The sequence below is a fragment of the Eleutherodactylus coqui genome, chromosome 6, assembly GCF_035609145.1.
Source record: "Eleutherodactylus coqui strain aEleCoq1 chromosome 6, aEleCoq1.hap1, whole genome shotgun sequence".
Lineage (NCBI taxonomy): Eukaryota > Metazoa > Chordata > Amphibia > Anura > Eleutherodactylidae > Eleutherodactylus > Eleutherodactylus coqui.
This window is the reverse complement of record NC_089842.1, coordinates 96,113,357-96,132,924: the sequence shown is the minus strand read 5'-3', so window position 1 is coordinate 96,132,924 and position 19,568 is coordinate 96,113,357. Positions and strand designations below refer to the sequence as shown.

Below are 19,568 nucleotides of genomic sequence, written 5' to 3'. Positions count from 1 at the left end.
CCCCATTCTGCTTGAAGCAAAGAGACTGTATCAGACATCGACACATCAGTGAGGGTCAGCACAGGGATGGCATGTCGCATGTGACGGAGCAGTGGTCAAGAGCAGTCCCAAACAAGAGGGCAGTCGGAGTACAAAAGAGTCCTTGGCTTCATTGGGTCATCCTTAGGTAGTGCGTATTTGTCTTCACTAATGATGGCAGCAGCAGCTAAGTTAGATAGTCAAGGGGTTAGTACCCCATAGGTACTTTTGGAGCAGAGCATGATGTAGCATCAGTTTGGATATGTTTTTCTGTGGGGTTTCCCCTTTGGGGACACGGTTCTGCTGAGGTCAGGGACACTTGTCAGCATAAATCTGTCGATGCTTGGTCCCTGATCTCAGTAGAGCAGGACCCTGTAGATAAGGAACGTACTTTTGAAGACGGAGAACAAAAGCCTAAACTGGCAAAAATGTTTGCCTGCTGGTTACAAGGTTTTTCTACATTGGATTATATTTGCCAGTGTTTTCCAGAGAAGGGGCCAGAGCTTTTCCTTTACCAGGACACTGTTTTAAGCGCCCACAAACTGTACGGGAGTATAGCTTGATGGCACTATGACAAGGATTTTCTTTGCTGATTGGCTTTTATCGCCTGAGATTGGTTGGGCAACTAAGGCCACTGATGTTTGGATTTAGTTTTTGCTTGTTATGTTCTGCCCATGGGTTGCATATTTTTGCGTTTCCTGTTTGGGTAAGGAAGGGAATACAGCCACCCAATCATTATCTTAAGGTCACTAAGAGCATGTGATCGGACTTGTAGGTTTGGCAGATCTTTTTAGCTAATTTCAAGGGGAGAACAGTTTGCCAAGAGATGAAATGATCAAAGTTTGATTGTCAGCTAATTACAGACGCGTGCAGAAGTGTAGGTCTTGGTGCTATATTTGGTGTAATGATAGTAAATTGGCACCTGTTAGACCTTACTAAAAAATTGATGTTATTGGAATTGTTTCAGATCATAGTTGCAATTGAGCCTTGAGGTGCGTCCTTGCTTTTGGATGAATATTGCATCTGTGGTTTTAGCCATTAACCACCTTTCATCTGCTTTATTACCAGTACTTACCCTGTTACGTCTCTTAATTCTGTATTGCTTACAGTTTAATATAGGGTTTAGGGTTAAGCATGTTCCTGGTGTAAATAAAAAAGTCGCCGATGCTTTGTCTTATTCACAGATGTGCAGCTATCAGACCTTAGACCTGTCGACGAAGAAGGTTAGAGAATCTTGCCTGGAATACTTGTTCTGGTAGAAGAGAGCTTACTGAATTATTCATGCACTGTTAGTTTCAGGAAAATGGAAGAGTTACAGCGAAGCTCGGGTGGTTGCAGACAGCAGGGAAAGATTTCCCTGGTAGCAAATCCTTCTATTTTTGAGGCCACTCTTGATTATTTGTCCAAATTGCGTCATTCTGCTGTGTCAGCATCATTGGTCACTAAGCGTTTGATGGGTGTCGCTTTCATGCTTAAGCTTTGGGTTTTCTTTGCTGGTCTCTAAGAACAGCTGTCATCCGGTTGCATTTCCTTTGCTAAAGAAATTGTTGTCGGTGTTGTCAAAAGTTTGTGCATATAGTTATGAAGCTTCTTTGTATAATGCTGCTTTTGCGTTTTGTTTTTTGCTGCTTTACGAGTTGGTGAGTTAAAGTGTCGCCTAGTTTGTCTAAACCCAATGGTCTACAGATTGTTGATGTCCTGGTAATGGACCATTTTTTGTAAAAAAATGTGTTTGCAGGTCCAAGACAGACAGGCAAGGGAGAGGGGCTTGGTTGTCAATTGGGGAATCAGGGGGTGAATGTTGTCCGGGTTTGGTTAGGCCTTTTTGTTTGCTTCACCCTGCTATTTCTCAGCTTTTGATGCACTCTAATCCGTCTTCAGTGACCTGGTACCAGTTCACTTCCATTTTTCATGCTTGTTTGTCCAAGTTGGGCTTGGATCCATTGGATTTTTCAGCCCATTCTTTCAGAATTGGTGAAGCTATGGATGCTAAAGTGTTGGGTTTTGGGGTTCAGAGAATCCAAGAGTTGGGCAAATAGAGATTAGATAGCTTTAGATCTTATGAACACACTGACTTAATTTTGTCATAATTTTCAATATTTGGTTTGTTTTGGTTGCACTTCTTATTCTTGTCTACAACTTGGGGCATTTTTATGCATACTAGGCCGCGTGCAGTGTTGAACACTGTCCTAATCTGGGAGTAGCTTTTGTTGAGTTCCATTGGAGAGGCCTTAGGGGGTTATGGTGGGTCCAGTTGTTACCAGAAGTTTTTGAGATCAGCCGGGTTTGTTCTACCCCGTCGGTCATAATTAATCATGCCAGGGGCAATAATCTAGGCAAAGTTAATCTTGCTTTATCACTATCTTTTATAAAAGCTGGTTTGGAATGGATAAAGCAGTTTCTATTACTGCAGTGGTGCTCATAGTTTGGAAGTGATTGAAAGGATCAGCAGAGTTTTAAACCTGAGGGTTCTCACTTCGTTCAGTCGGTTGGTGGATTAACTACTAACTATACAAAGAATGCATTGGAATGCAATGCTTCACACGATCGCAATTTTTGGCTAACATATTATCGCGGCTAAATAGCTGTGTAATATGCTTGTGTAGGGAGAGGATTAGTGGCCTGCTGCACATCTGCTGTGTAAGGTGGAGCAGATCCTGGTATGGAGACAGCAGTTACAACTGAAAACAGTTGTAAAGACTCATTAGTCTACAGAAGGGGTGTCAACCTTATCACTGAGCGCCACATCATGGTTGCCTTCACAGAGTTGTTTACATGGGCTCATTCACGCGGGTGTATTTGCACTCCGTATTACACGCATAATATTGACAGCTTAAATACCATTGCTTAGCATTGGAGAATTCAGACATACGTTTTTCACATATGTATTTTATGCGCATGAAAAAAAATCGCAGAGTGTCCTATTGTGGTTGATAGTACAGAACGAAATTGCCCATGAAATCAATGGGATTGTGTAAATACACAGTGAATACGCATGACACAGAAATCTATGGGACCTTCTGGACGTTTTTTTTGCACATGGTTGAAACACGGGGAATAGACATGCAAAAAAAATGCAAAAAGGTCAAAATACACACATTTTTGGTCTGTGAAAATGTTGCATACTTCAGAAACTGCATATTCCCATGTGAATAAGCCTTAAATGTAACTACTTCTTATCATGGCTATGGAGCTCTATGCACTATGATGGTGTTTCTCCCCTTCCACCTCTTTAGCACTGAGCTTCCTACCTTGATTTTTCAGCGTCCGAGTGTCAGGCCTTCAGCCGGGGAGATGGCGGAGTTCAAGATGTCAATAGGTCACAGTGTCTCTACCGTCTCCTCACACAAGGGGCTGAAGAATAACCAACTTCGTTACTAGCAGGGGAGATTAAGTAGTGTCACCTTGGTTACCTTAAAGTGGTTCCTGATTGTCATCGTGACGCCAGCGTCCCGGGATAAGTGAGGAATCACGCACCCTAAATAAAGAATAGTGCACACACAAAACTGGAGACGCATGGTATTTCCTTTTACTCTAATACTATTTCTTCTCCAATACAAAATAATGTACTTTGCAAATACAACATTCAGTGCTTTAGACGAACTTTAGACTTTATATCTCTTGGGTTCATTTAATAAAGAACAGTTCTTTTCCCCAAGACACATACGACCTCAGTCGCTGTTATCTGATGGATATCTCTCTTGGGTCAAACACTCTTAGATTTCAGGGTTTTTCAAACACATTCACAAACTGTGGCTAGCTGTAGGTTGTTTCTTACTGACTCCTCTGAGCTGTGGTTCTGCGGGGGAGCGTGTGTTTCTTGTATTCTCACACCAACTCTCTTCCAGCAGGACCTGCGTTCCACTCCCTGGAGGGGACAGATCTCTTACAAGGAGAGACATCATCCTGGTTCAGCTCTGGCAGGAGCAGCAGCCCATCTCTCCTCCATGTCCATTCTCTCACAATCCTTCCTTCACATCTTGCTTCCGACTCTCCACACTTCTTTCCCCTCTACCTCACTAAAGCTCCTGCCCTAACACTTGACACACTTCAACACGTGCACACAGGCGTTAGGACAGACAAAACACATAACCAGACTAGAACAATACATTTTCCAGACATTAACACTTTCATGCCCTGTTGGTGTTAACACAGATATTACTGTACCATTCAACACTCCTAACATTGACACGAGACACACATAGAACATACAGATTCTCAAGTGCTGTAGGGAACCCAACTCTGGTCCACTGCAATTGGTAGCTAGGGTGCCCGGGTAAGGTTGTCAGAGCTGTGCCACCACCTGTGAGTTGCAGAACAGAGCAGTCTGGAGGTGTGCGTCGGAGCCTAGCATCCAAGATGGCACAGTACTCTCTACCAAATGCTGGCTGCATCCTTTGGGGATAGTGGGAGCTGATCCTTCTGCGTCCAGACCTTGTTGTGACCACATAATATGACGTGACGGGTTGGATATGGCCCGCAGGCCTTGAGTTTGACACATTTGCTCTACATTTTGAGAAAGACACATGATAGACTCTGATCACATGGTCTTGCAATCTCATCTCATTAAAGCCATGTGGTTACTAAATCCATGTTTAGAGTGTTATGTAACTGCTTAAACAGCAGATAATAAAGTTACTGCAGATGGTAAGTAGAGCATTTTTTTCAACCCTAAGTCTATTGCTTAAAAGAGTTGTACCAAGAGTGCAATTCCTGTTCATAGACCCTATTAGGACACATGAATGTCATACAGTGGGTTGCCCCTCTTGGGGCTCCCTTGTGTGACTTAGAATGGAGAGCTGCTGAGCAAGAGCAGCTCCCGTTCTGGCAGACCCTGTGCAATCATGTAATACTACATTTCACCTGCAGTGCTTACTGCAGGGAAAATGCTGGTCTGGAGTATTCAGGCATGTGTTAACACAATACCAAGGAGGAAAGACATCAGTGATGATCTTAGAGAAGCAATTGTTGCTGCCCATCAATCTGGGAAGGGTTATAAAGCCATTTCTAAACAATTTGGAGTCCATTATTCTGCAATGAGAAAGATTATTAACAAGTGGAAAACATTCAAGACAATTTCATCCCAAAGACAGACTGTGCAATGCTCAGAGAAATTGCCAAAAAACAGGAGCTACGTCTCAGACCCTAAGGGCCTCATTTACCATCTTAAATGTTTAAATTCATGACAGTACAATTAGAAAATGACTGAACCAATAGGGTTTATTTGGAGGTGTTGCCAGGAGAAAGTCTCTTCTTTCTAAAATAAAACATGGCAGCACTTTACAAAGTTGCATCTGAACAAACCACAAGACTTCTGGAACAATATCCTTTGGACAGACAAGATCACAATGGACATGTTTGGCCATGATGTCCAATATCACATTTGCTGATGTCTTTCCTTCTTAGCATTGTGTTAACACATGCCTAAATGCTCCAGACCAGCAATCTGACAAAACTTCAAAGGGCATTTGATTAGCAGCACCTGTCTGTTACTTACCATCCTAATTCCTATGGAAGCAATAAGGGTGAATTTAATTTTTCACATACTGCTTCTGCATTTTGGCCTAGTTTTTGTTAAACAGCAGGAAGCATTTTCTCATGTGTTGTTTATCTGAGGTTGTCTAATATGCATTAATATTAATCAGCCATCCTTGCTGATTAGCACACATTTCAGTACAAAGAAGGCAATTATACAACCCCCCACAGGCAATTATTTTTATATATACCGCATTTCCCTGGAAATAAGACCTACCCCGATAATAAGCCCTAGCTACATTACATTAAAAAAAAGCAATACTCACCTAGCAGGCATCATCTGGGTCCCTCCCGCTACTCTATGGTACTCCGGAATAAATGACATAATTGAATGGCTGTTATTCGTTCATCGAGCACTGGCTTTGATTGGCTGAGGCAGTGTTCGTGAACCAATCAGAGCAATTGCTTGCTGGAGGCGGAGTATTCAAGCCCCGTTACCAGCAACAGATGCTTCCTTAGCGTTGAGGACTACACAGAAGCCTGCCAGAGTACCGGAGACCAGCAGAAGGGACCCATACGGCAACTGCTAGGTGAGTACAAGACACCCCCCCCCCCGAAAATAAGACCTTGTGCCACTTTTGGGGCAAAAATTAATATGACAGGGTTTTATTTTCCGGAACACACGGTATATTGTGGCAAGGCGTAGCACAGAATTGCAGGCAGGGGGCTGTAAACAGGCCTTTTGTATATTGTTGGAATCAGCAGGCATGGCTGTACAGGTGTGTCTAGAGGAGTTAAAACCTCCAGACACATGGAATTCCCTGCTGAAAGCCAGAGAGAGGCAGCAACAGCAGCATTAGGAACTGGGATCCTGAGGTCTGGACCAGACTGGACCCGTCACATGTCTGACAGGGTAGCACGACCTCTATACACCCCGGGTGGGGGATAGTGACGGGGACTGTGCGGGTTGTGAACCCTAAAAATCATATTATGTTTCAGTACCTTGATGCTGTGAACATGTTTGCTGTGCGTGAAATAAAGCTCTTGGAAGCCAGAGTTGAAGTAACCTGGTGGTCTTGAGCCTTTATGTGTGTGGTGCCAACCATCTTATGAGGAGAAGATGGCGATCCCGTAAGCAAGTTACCCCCCAGGTTGCCACTATATGCATACATATAAGATCCTGCCCCATTTTATTTCTGCACAAGTTGCTATGTGTCATATACACAGCTGTCTAGTCCACCCCCACTCTTCCTATGGACAAGAGAACTGATAGCTTGCAGAAATGATTGGGAAGGCTGTAACAAATCAGGAGATGTGAAGTAAACCTGACAAGAACCTGAGAAGGACATGTATTCTCTATGCAGTTTTGTCATTGCAACCCAAGGCAACAATGCTGAACATAATCTATCAGTGTGAAGGGTTCGCACAAGTCATCACGCTATGCAGAAAATTGCAGCTATTTATTACTCGCTCAGATAGGTTCATAATTCATACGCCTGCGGATATTATTGTAAAGGGCAGAATACCTCAGTAATAAATACCGCTGACCTAGGAGACCCAATACATGGAAATCTGCCACTGACCGTCTACATTGTGCTTCCTTCATTATATGGCTGAGATCCTTTACTGCACCTTATTATATGAAAGTACAGCCTGAAAATGATCATGAAGACATTAATGTTGGTAACCTGATTAACTCTTGTGAAATTGAGGGCAATGATTAGAAGCAGCCAATGTGTACATAGCAATATTTTACAGCACACTGAAATACTACAGACGTATTTAAAGGGACTCTGTCATCATCCTTTTTGCACCCTTCTCTGAGAGAAGCACAAGGTAGTGACAGGCACATTGATTACAGTGATATGACTGCTGTGTGGATCTGGGCATTTTATTAGTAGCAGTAAATGCATAGAGGACTACTTAAAGTAGTCCTGGATTATCCTGAGCTGCATCTTAGCTCCACCTACCCCATCCTCCAGCAATTGATTGATTACCGTCTGCAAATTACTGTGCATGAAGAGAGAGCTGGCTGGTGAGCGGGGTGGGTGTGGCTAGTCCGCAGCTCATTAATATGCAGGACTAGTTCTGGGCCTGGCTGCTACTAATAAAATGCAAGTTTCTCCAAAAATAAAGCACGATCTATACAGCAGACATATCACTGTAACCAGTGTGACATGCACTACTTTATGGTGCTCTCAATAAGGACTAAGTCTCTTTAAGGATTAGTGGACATTTTGTATAGCCATGTGACTACTGCAGATAAACATGCACTGGTGCAGATGTTGGGGATCCGTAAATGCAGAGTGAGTTCCTAGATGAAGAGATATGAAAGTTGACATTTACTCCTTTAAGAATCTTATTTCAAGACACAAAAACACAAATAGGTGACTGTAAGGCCCAATGCACACAGGCGTATTTGCACTGCGGGACCTGGGGCTCTGGATCCCGCAGCAAATATAGCCCATAGGACATAAATTGCTAGATCAGATACCTCAACCACTTCCATCTCTTTCTTCTCCTCCTGATGTTATAGTGAGCACCAGGAGTTGGTACCTCCATTTCTGCATCTCCCTGAGTCCTCATTGGCTATGGAGGGCTGACCCACCAAGTTTATACTGTTTTTTTATGTTTTGCTATTTTTGTACATTTAAAATATTTTTTTTTCTTAAAGGTTTGCTTTTGTGTCACCACATTCCAAGAGCCGTATCATTTTATTTTTCCATTGCCGGAGCCCTAAAAGGCCTGTTTTTTTGTGGGATGACAACATGTAAAATTTTGATCACTTTTTATTGCATTTTTTCTAGGGGCAAGATTAACAAAATCTGTAATTCTGGCATGTTTTTTATTTTTATTTTTCACTGCATTCTTTGAGCAGTATAGATATTGTATTAAAGTAATTCTCCAGGCCGGTACGATTATGCCAATACCAAATTGAAATAGTTTTTTCTATTTTGCTACTTTTTCACAGTTAAAAAAAAAAAAGTAATAAAAGTTTAAATCACCCTCCTTTTTCCATATCTATAATAAAAAAATCTAAATCATAAAAGAAAAATACATATTTGGTATCACCGCGTCTGTAAAAGTCCGATCTATCAAAGCAGTGCATTATTAACCCCGCACGGTGAACGCAGTCCGAAAAAAAAATTAAGAACGCCTGAAATGCACATTTTCAAACACCCTGTCTCCCAGAAAAAATGCAATAAAAAGTGATCAAAAAGTTGTACGTATTCCGAATTAGTACTAACGTAAAGTACAGGACATCCTGCAAAAAATGAGCCCTCGCTCAACTATGTCGATGGAAAAATAAAAAAGTTATTGAGCGCAGAAGATGCAACAGAAAATAATTTCAAAAAATAAATGTAAAAGTACTACAGTAAAAAAAAAACTATACAAAGTTTGGTATCGTACTAATCGTGCTGACCCAAAGTTTGTGCGCCGTAGAAACAAAACGCACTGAAGGATGGCGGAATGTCATTTTTCTTTTCATTTTACTCCACTTAGAATTTTGTAAAAGTTTTTCGGTACATTAAATGGCACCATTGAAAAATACAACTCGTCCCGCAAAAAACAAGCCCTCATACAGCGACGTCAATGGATAAATAAAGGAGTTATGATTTTTTTAAAAGGGGGGAGGAAAAAACGAAAAGCGAAAAAAAGGGGGCCGCGTCATTAAGAGGTTAAGTAATGTACTATCTTCCTCCTCTGGGTCATTATGAAGCAGGGATACCACATGTGTAATTTTGTTTTTAATTTTTTACAAAGTAAAGGGAGAAAGGTGTTTTTATTTTTTTTATAATTTTTTTACTATTTTTTTTCTTCACCTTTTTAAAATTTTTGTCCCTTTAGGGGATTTCCACAGAGACCCATCAGGACCCCCTGATCACATTGCGGGGGTCCTATGGTGTCAGCCCTCTACATACTGTGGTCGCATAGACTGCAGCATGTAAAGGGTTAACACAGCAGAAATCGGAGGTTTTCTCCGTTCTCTGCTGTAAGAGCTGGTGTCCGGCTATCCTCTGAGCACCAGCTCTCCCTGCCACGGGAACCATCCGCCGGCTTCTGACAAGCCGGTGGTCTCTGTGGCAACCTGTAAACAAAGCAGTGCGGGAGTTTAAAAAAAGCGGAAGGCTGCCGGCAGATCGGTAATATCCTCCTGCTTCTTTTTTTACAGTCCTGCACTGTTCTCTGTGGGACTGTGCAGGCAGAGCACACTGCCACAGCTTATGGCATTGTGCTCTGCAGCTCCCATAGTGATACATAGCCCGGAAATCTTCCGGGCTATATCACTATGGGCAGTGGAGCTCGTCCCGGAAAATATCCTGGCGTGCCACTCAAGGGGTTAAAGGTCTCCAGGATACTGATGTGTTAGGGCTTATTCAGACAACTGTATCCGCAAAAACTCTTGCCGCAGCGCAATGGATTTGCGCATGAATGAGGTTGGATAAGGTACAATTGCGTGCATTTCTGCCCATAGTACTGTACTTTTTGCGCACGCAGGGCCAGTTTACATGCATGCACGACACACCCTTTCCATGGATTAAGAGACTATTAGCCTAATGAGATCCAGATGTGTTCTTTTTTCACAGTTTTAGGGCGCCCACCCACTGGCGTTTGCAATTTTCGTGCGTGAAAAACGCAGCGCTTTTGGCGCGTTTTCGGCGCGTTTTTCGCTGCGTTTTTCGCGGCATTTTCGCGGCTTTTTCCGTTAATTTCCATTGACATTCATGGGTGCATTAAGAGAAAAATAAGGACACATTTGCAACTGACAGTTCCTATGTTAAAAATTGCAACGGACTGAAAAAAAAAAACGACAGTGGACAGGAGTACATTCAAAACTAATTGCCCTTGAGAAAAAACGCAAAACGCAAAGGAAAAAAAATCGCCAGTGGGTGGGCGCCCTTAGGGCGCATTCAGACGACCGTATATTGGCAGCCAACTGATATATGTTGTCTCTCTCTGCAGGGGGTGGTGGCTGGAAGAGCCGGGAGCAGTGATCTGAGCTCCCGCCACCTCTCTGCCTCCTCTCCGTCCCTCTGCACTATTTGCAATGAGAGGAGGCCTCATTGAAAATAGTGCAGGGGGGTGGAGAGGAGGCAGAGAGGGGCGGGAGCTCAGAGCCGGTGGCCGATATACGGTCGTCTGCATGCGCCCTTACATTGTTGATCAAGCATCCCCTTTCGTATTTGCGCATCTCTCATAGACTTCTATGAGGTTCTTTACTGTGCAAAACGAAGAAAGATAGAGCAGGTTCTACTTTTCTCTGCATGCGCGAAATGTGCACAGAAAACACGCTCCTAAGCACAAACCCATTGGAATTAATGGCTTCTATTCTTTGTGTTTTGCGCGCATATATTTTCAATATTTTTTTTAAAAATGCGCACATATGGTTGTGCATAAATAGACATGCCGAGGATTTAGAATTTACAAAAACGTGTCAGAATTCAACTCTGGCAATACAAGGGTTAAATTCTGCAACGATCCGCTTAAAGGCGACACCCAAATCTTCCCCATTTTGGCTAATGCAGTTTTCCAGCATAATGGCCGCAGATATTCGGTTGAAGAAAGTCCGCAGCGACTACTCCCCCTGTGACGGCGGCCTTACAGTACAAGCCACATGGATCCGAGTGTAACAGATCTCATCCCCATTGTGCTGAGAGAAGCCGCAGCAGAACTGACATGTGGTAAATTAGACTGCGAGCCCATTTGGAGAAGGAACTGATGTGATGACAATCTCTTTCACCGCGCCAAATACGTTGGTGTCCTAGAAGCAGAGGAGTTTTTGTCTCCGTACGGTGGATGCTGATGCCGATCCCTGCAGGCAATCTGCAGCATGAATGTAGGAGAACAGATCGCAGTTCTTATATGAGGTGTCTTCATACATGCTGCCAGTTTTTCCCGCATTGAAGTCTATGACTGAAAATGTGGCGCAGAGCGGCACGTGGCATTATTTATATGTTCAGGGCATCGCTCAAACGTCTTATTGATGAAGCTATCCCCTATAACTTTGATTCTTCCCATTTTTTTTATACATGGTATCATACCCTTAGGTCTTATTCACACGAGCGGATATCGGTCGCCGTTTTTCACGGCCGGACGATATATGCTACCATCTGATGCATTGGATTCCAATGCATCAGATCACATAGGCATATTTCCGTGGCGTAAAAGCGCCCGGCTGGGCACTTTTACGCTGGGCAGGAAAGATAGTCCTGGAACTACCGTATCTTCCTGGCCGGACTACGGCCGCAGCCATAGACTTCTATCGGAGCCAATGACGGCGGCCAGAGAAGGCTGTTTGCAATGGGGGGGGGCAGGAGTGGAGCTAAGCTCCGCCCCATCCTCTCCCATTGCTGGCTGTGGACAAGGGATGGTAGCTTAGCTCCGCCCCCTCTCATTAAAAACTGACAATGGGGAGGAGAGAAGAGGTGAGCCTGCAAGGGGACAGAAGGGGGAGACAGCTTAGCAGAGCTAAACTGTCTCCCTCCACCCGACGGCATATACGCCGAGCCCGTGCATCACGATAGCATATTTTGGCTGGCCAATTTATGCTCGTGTGAATAGACCCCTAGGCTGGGTTCACACTGGGCGGAAATCCTGCAGAATGTTCACAGCGGGACCGCACGGAAATTCTGCGACATTTCCGCTGCTGGAGTCCCGCAGATTTTGAAAGCGCCTTATTTTGCTGCGGCCATCTCTCCCTATAGAGACAAGAGAGCCGGCAGCGGAAACGGCGATACAGTTGACATGGTTGAATTCTGCGCAGCATGTCAATTTCAGCGTGGCATGGCCGCATCGGACTGTCCGCAGCGTGTGATGAGATTTTTGCAAATCTCGTCCACTTTGCTGCTCAGTCTTGAGCTTAAGATTGCAGGTGGAATTTCCATGTGGAACGTTTGCACGAAAAACCTGCGGCAATTCCGCCCCGTGTGAGCTCAGGCTGCTTTCGCATGGGCGACAAAACCCGTGAGCGTTCCCACACATCATGAGCAGGGCTTCTGCACACATCCGTATTAGCGCATGTTTTTGCGTGCATAGATTGTACAGGCGCTAAGGAGAATAGAACCCACTGATTCCTCCGGTTCGAGTCCATAAGTGTGTTTTGCGCGCGTGGAAAAAAGTAGGGCTCGCTCTATTTATTTGGACTTTCTTGTGCGTGGGGAAACAAATACGCCCCGATTCAAGCAGCTAGTCTAATGAGTTCCAGACGTGTTTTTTTTTTCCTTCTGCGCACCTACACGGTGCTCCACGCATCTCCTAGTGTATTCTCTGCACATTTGCGCACCCCAATTGCCTTCTATAGGTACTTTTTGGGCGCAGGAAAAATAGAGCACGCTGCAACCGAAATGCGCTGTAAAAATATGCAGATGCGAACGAGCCTATTAAAATCTTTTCTGCGCATTACGTGCAAATACGCCTGAGTGAATATGACCTGAGGGCTTGCTCACAGATGCATATGTGCATGCGCAATTCTCAAAGACTGATTTCAATGGGTTCTTTCACATTTCCATATTTTGCGCACGCATTTCGGTTCTGCAACAAAAAAATAAAAAATCACGGCATGCTCTACTTTTCTGCGCATTTGTGCACCAAAGGTCGCCATAGACAATAAGGGGCGTGGCAATTCGGGCGTAATACGCAAGGAGATGCTGGAAAAGAACATATGTGGAGCTGATTAGACTAAAGCAGCCATTAACTGACTCGTCCTGTGTGAGAGGGTCCTCATAGGGCATAGGAGACCCTATAAAACGTGCTTCACTATCCCCTCCCCTGCACTGGGCATAGACAGGCACAGAATGGCCGCAGCTTGCCTCCCACCACTAGCTCAGTGATCCGCCCTCCCCGCCTGCACAGTCAGCATTACATAACAGCTCGCAGCTACCGCAGCCACGGAGAATCCGTGTCCTTTGCTGCCCTCTAGAGGAAATCTGCACCTACTGCAAAAACAAGTTGCAGCATTAGATCAGGGAAGCACTTATTGCGCGTGCGCAGAGAGCCTATTTATCCCAGAAAGTTCCTCACTCTGCTGCTAGTGAGTCCATTCAGAGGAGACAGAGGCACCTGTATTGGTGAGTATGCAGTGTAAGAAGAGTGCATGATGTATAGAAGGACTGGGAAGAATCCGGGGGGCGGATAGAACTATAAGACATTTGGGCGTTACGTAAAAATTCACTTATGCTTTGAACATATAAATATCGCCACTTGCCGTTCTGTGAAATTGGATAATTCTTGACTTTAATGAGTTAAACTGGCAGCGTTTGTCAACAAACCTTTACGTAGCTTTGATCTACTTTCTTAAAATGGCTTCCTCCTATACAAAATGGTGGTGCAGATTGGAGGGATCGGTATTAACATCCGCCGTATCCTGTATGTAGACAAAAACACCTTTGTTGGGTAGTTGTTGCCTCTATAGTAGCCGTGTTCGCCGTAGCGCCGTCTGGAGAGCGGCAGAGCGCCCGTCCTGCGCCAAAGGACCTCACGGTGTCATTCACTATATGTCAATGTTGCAGCGGATTCTTTTCGCATAATGTGGATGAAATCTGTTCTACTCGGATCGGCCAGGCTCGCGCTGTAAGGGAACGCTCTGGCGTGCGAGCTTTGTGCTCATATGAATGTAGGCTCGGTGCATCACATGGCCAACAGCGAGCTGCGCCAACATCCTCAGGCACAACGTGCGTCGTGTGTGCGCAGTGCGGGGGATCACACCGCTGCAGGATCTATTCTTGGGCTAGACTGGCACAAAAATTATCATGCTGGGTTTTTTTTTTCCCCATCTTCCTTATTTGCGTGATTTTTTTTTTTCTTGCAGAAAACAGAAAAATCGCCCGTGTAAATAGACCCACTGCAGATAATGGGTGTTACTTTCGTGCGGCACGCAAAGCACATGAATGGACCGTAAAAGGGTTATCCGGTGATTTACGATTCTTACTTGAACCTGTCCCTTCCAGTTGCGTTCCGACAAGAGGTCACGTGGTATCATGGCCCCTCTTGTCGACTGGAGGCTGCATCGGCGAGGACGGGTATAAGGCCTTGCCCGCACTCTCTTATGACGTCATCGACAACGGAGGCCGAGATACCACATGACCTCTTGTTGGAACACAACCGGAAGTGGCGGGCTCAACTGTGCCTCCCCATAAAAAATGTAAATTGACAAATAACCCCTTTAACCCCTTAGTGACGGCCCAGTAGTGTTTTTATGTCCTGCCGATGCAGGACGTGTATGGAGGGAGATAGAGCCGCTATCTCCCTCCATATAGTGCGGGCCTCAGCTGTTTATTACAGCTGACACCCGCGGGCAATAGCTGCGATCGTGGCTATTAACCCTTTAATTCTGTCTTGAATTCTGACAGCAGCATTTAAATCCCCCAAACGATGTGCGGGGGTCCCGTACAGCCCCCCGCGGTGAGATCGAGGGAGCCATCCAGGCTGCCTTGGGAGACTGCCTATCAAGCTATCCCCGTGGGATGGCATTAAACCAAAAATACGTGTTTGGTATCGCTGCATCCGTAAAAGTCTGATCTATCAAATTAATGCATTATTTTACCCGCACAGTGAAGGTGGTATGAAAAAAAAAATAAAGAACGACCAAAATGCACTTTTTTGATCACCCTATCTCCAAGAAAAAATGTAATAAAAAGCAATCAAAAAGTCAATTGTTTGCAAAAATGGTACCAATGGAAATGACAGGACATCCCGCACAAAATGAGCCCTCACTCAACTATGTCCATGGAAAAATTAAAAAGTTATTGTGTGCAGAAAATGGACACAACAATAATTAAAAAAATGTAATATCTTAAAAAAAAAATACAAGTAGTACAGCAAAAAAAAAAAACGATACAAGTTTGGTATTTCAGTAATGGTACTGACTAGAGATGAGCGAGCGTACTCGGAAAAGCACTACTCGCTCGAGTAATGTGCTTTATCCGAGTATCGCTGTGTTCGGGTCTGAAGATTCGGGTGCCGCTGCGGCTGACAGGTGAGTCGCAGCGGGGAGCAGGGGAGAGCGGGCGGGAGAGAGGGAGAGAAAGATCTCCCCTCCGTTCCTCCCCGCTCTCCCCTGCAGCTCCCCGCTCCGTGCCGGCACCCGAATCTTCAGGGACGAGCACAGCGATACTCGGATAAAGCAAATTACTCGAGCGAGTAGTGCTTTTCCGAGTACGCTCGCTCATCTCTAGTACTGACCCATAGAATAAAGCTGTTGGATCATTTTTGTTGCAGTTTGTGCGTCGTAGAAACAGGACGCAACAAAAGATGGTGGAATGTGTTTTTTTTTTCCATTTCTCTCCACTTAGAATTTTTTTTTAAGTTTTTCAGTACATTATATGATGCAATAAATAGCACCATTGAAAAATACAACTTGTCCCGCAAAAAACAACAAGCCCTCATACAGGCACGTCGATGGAGAAATAAAGGAGTTACGATTTTTTTAAAAGGGAGGAGGAAAAAACGAAAATGGAAAAAAGCAAAAAAGCTCCATCACTAAGGGGTTAAGGCAGAATCCACACAGCGATTTGTCCATACAATTTTCGGACTGATATAGCATGGGAACAGAACAGGTTGTTTTGAATGGGCTTATACGTGGGCGTTTTTTTTTTTTTACTCAGACAGAAAGTCCCAAGTAAATTAATCGCAGCGTGTCCTATTTTTGTTGATCGTCTGACAAAAATCATTCATTTAAGTCCATGGGCGCATTAAAAAATGGATTGCCCTCACATGATGCAACTTTGATCCACTTTTAACGTATGTAAGCATGGGGACCATAAATAACATTGAGAGCCAGGAAGTGCAGAGCCTCACATTAATGCGTTATTTTTACGTGTGTAAGATTCACAAAAAAAAAAATCTGATTTTTTTCAGGCCCATCCCCCCCCCCCCCCCCCCTCCTTCCAAAAAACCCCCACCATAGTGCAGCATGTTCTATCATCCTGCGATATCGCTCATTGCCTTCAATGGGGCCGGCGGCAGCACCAGACCACTGAAAGCAATGGGAGAACCCTGCAATCCTGCGTGACAGCAGTGCCAGGGAATTCCTTCATCCCGGCAAGGAAATCCCTTCAGATGCGGCAGTGGTGAAGGGGTTCCTCGCGGGGGATGAAGGGATCCCCTGGCGCTGCTGTCACTGAGGATCTCAGGGTTCTCCCATTGCTTTTAGTGGGCTGGTGCTGCCGCCGGCCCCATTGAAAGCAATGGGATGAAGGGATTTCCCACTGTGATGCGAGGCATCACATGATGTTGGACCGTCACAGCGTTGACCAAGATGGGTAACAGACATTCCACCGGATACTGCATTTATTACGCATCGGGATCTCCCGTGGATTACGTCTGGGGTCACCGCTGCAGGGGTCAGGTGCATTTTGCCATGTTCTACAGTCATGTAATAACAGGTCCACTATGTGATACACTTGTCTTTCCTGTCTAACCCAGCCATCATCACTAGTGCAACATGATTATACCAGTCCGATGCTTCACCTGCGGGAAGGTGGTTGGAAACAAGTGGGAGGCGTACCTGGGTCTACTGCAAGCGGAATATACTGAAGGGTAAGGTGTGGTGTGGCTGTACCTTTCATTTATATGGCATTGACAGTGAGCTCCAGTTGGAGGCTACAGGCCAACGCTGCATAAACCACTTGCGGGCGTCAACAACTGCGAGTATTGCTTCCCTTTTAACAACCATCTGATGGCCATTGGCTGCCCTAGATGGGTGGGCTTTCAGCTGTATCGGTGTGGAACTGCACCCCTACACAGATCTAAAGCTAGCATTGATGGGCATGTCTCCAAAGATGTTAGTAATTAAGACTCATTAGTATGCAATCACTGTGGGCATTGGGCATGCACTTGGGAAGCTCTCAACCCCACTTTTGCAAAAATTGGCAACTTTTTGCTAATTGAAAACTACTGCACGGCCCTTTGATCAAAAAATAACCTTCAGGCTATTGCGCAAGATTTATACGTTGCGAGATGCACAAATATGAAGCCCATTCTTTAGCATGGGGTCATACATGAGTGATGTTTTCCCACGTAGCACCCTGATGCGATGCAGGAAACAAATTGCAGCATGTTCTATCTTCCTGCGTGATCTTGCATTGCAGCGCCCATTGTTTAGAATGGGGCCGGCGGCACATGCTAGGTGCAAGTGATGTGATGTATCCCCTTGGAAATAGCGGAAGATTGCTACATCCCCAAAGTAATGTAAGGCTGTTTTGACATAAAACCGCTTTGATTCCGCGCAATATGAGTAAGTGATTCATGGTCCATATCACTCTCGCCCGTGCGGAGTCAGCCTAAGGACTTATTCACTGGAGTGATAACCTCGCCTGAGCTTTACATGATGCGCACAAAACTTACACAAATATGGAATCCATTCTTTTGATTGGATCCATTCCTAAAATTATGGTATGTTCTGTGTTTGGGCGCTCCCCCGGAACACCTCGCCCATTGTTTTCAATGCGACCTTCAAAGCCATCGCATGGCTCTCGTATACCGTGTGATGTGCACGCAATGTTTTCCATTGAAGTCAATGGGAAACACTTACTATCCTAACAATTTCACATAAGCGATGCAAAGCGTTTTTGGTTCAAAATCGCATCACCGTAAATATCGCACTCAGCCGTGTGAGTAAGCCCTCAGGATCAAGGTTCATGGTTTGCACATTGTTCTGCTGCAGTAATGTCCATTTTTTGCTTGCTCTGGGGGTTGTACAGTGCTATAAAGGACCTATCACACGGGATGGAATATTTCGCAAGAGTATTGCGGTATATGCAGGCCCTTAATTCTGCACTGAAATCCGCACTGCTAACTGCAGATTCTGATGCACAATTATCGGCGGGATTCTACTATTTTCAGTTCTGCATGTTAGCAGTGTGGATTTTGGTTCCGCGTATTATGCAGGAGGCCGTATGCTGCAGTGCTGTGTGAAGGGTCCCTAGTTGGGTTCTTCCAAAGCTGTTTAAACATGATCCACTTGTAATCACTCACAGCACACTTCAGGACCGAGAGGGTCGAAACGTAGCAGACGAATGGAGGAATAAATTATTGATAAAACGCATAACGCCTGTAATGCTGCCATCTTTCTGCCGATATATTGGATTAAGTTCAAACATGACCCATCCCTTACCGGTCGGCTATAAGACCCCAGGTAATCGGCTCTTATTATATCCTCAGGGACGCCCTGGATGCTCTCGGACTGAAGCGGTACTGCTGTCGCCGGATGCTGCTCTCTCATGTGGACCTCATTGAGAAGCTGCTGAACTACGCCCCGCTAGAGAAGTAGCCTCCGACCCGCCAGCACTGTTATATCTACTATGTTATCAGCTAGTCATGTGTTAATTCTTTAGAGCTCAGTTACACTGAATGGTCTATCAGTGAGTACAAGGACTGTACAATAAAGTATTTATTTGCCGTACAGGTGTGTTTTCTCATCTTGTCCGCATTCTACGGGTATGTGCTTCCATAAGAGTCTGATCAGAACGCTTCATAGAAACCAACACCATATCCTGCCATATATCATGCACCGGCATGCTGGAGCCCTGCACTAGCCAGATGGGCATAATGGGTCAACCAGCAAAGATTACTCAACCGCATTGGTATGAAGGTAACAGACTGCCGACTACAGCATCCTTAGGCCATATTCACATGGGGCGGATTTGCTGCAGATTTTCCATTTGGACCGCCCACACAGAAGAATCGGTGGCATTTACAGTAGCGGTAAAGCTGGTTTCACACAGGCTACAAAATCGCAGAATTTTGTAGCGATGCAACATCCCTACAAAACGCAAGTATGTGAAGCCCGTGGTTTCCTAGGGGTTCTTTCACATTAGTGGTTTTGTAGGCTGCTACATTGGGAGAATACAAAATTGCGGTATGCTCTATAGGGCCGCGATTTGCTAGGTTTTGCGTTGCTACATTTTTCTCAAGGAATATGCATCACTGATGCTACAGAGTAGTGATATCGCTGTCGCCCGTGTGAAAAAGGCCTCAAGTGGATGAGATTTTCAAAATGTCATCCACATGCTACAGAAAAATATCCATACAAAACCTGTGCAGAAGTTACCATACGGCGCAGAATTTAAATCCGC

The 19,568-nt window shown here is 44.8% G+C and overlaps 1 protein-coding gene across 1 annotated transcript; it reads left to right on the top strand.

The window, feature by feature from the left end:
* The first annotated feature begins 13,435 nt into the window (after positions 1-13,435).
* On the top strand, positions 13,436-18,895 carry LOC136632388 (DNA-directed RNA polymerases I, II, and III subunit RPABC5-like). Its single transcript, XM_066607219.1, has 3 exons — positions 13,436-13,562; positions 16,918-17,031; positions 18,655-18,895. Exons 2-3 carry the CDS (start codon positions 16,937-16,939, stop codon positions 18,761-18,763), a joined length of 204 nt encoding a protein of 67 aa, XP_066463316.1. The 5' UTR covers positions 13,436-13,562; positions 16,918-16,936; the 3' UTR covers positions 18,764-18,895.
* The last annotated feature ends 673 nt before the right edge of the window (positions 18,896-19,568 follow it).

Excerpts from the sequence above, each read along its gene's own strand:
- LOC136632388 (XM_066607219.1), top strand. The coding sequence starts at position 16,937 with ATGATTATACCAGTCCGATGCTTCACCTGCGGGAAGGTGGTTGGAAAC. Across the intron at positions 17,032-18,654 it reads CAAGCGGAATATACTGAAGG|GGACGCCCTGGATGCTCTCG; the intron begins GTAAGGTGTGGT and ends TTATATCCTCAG.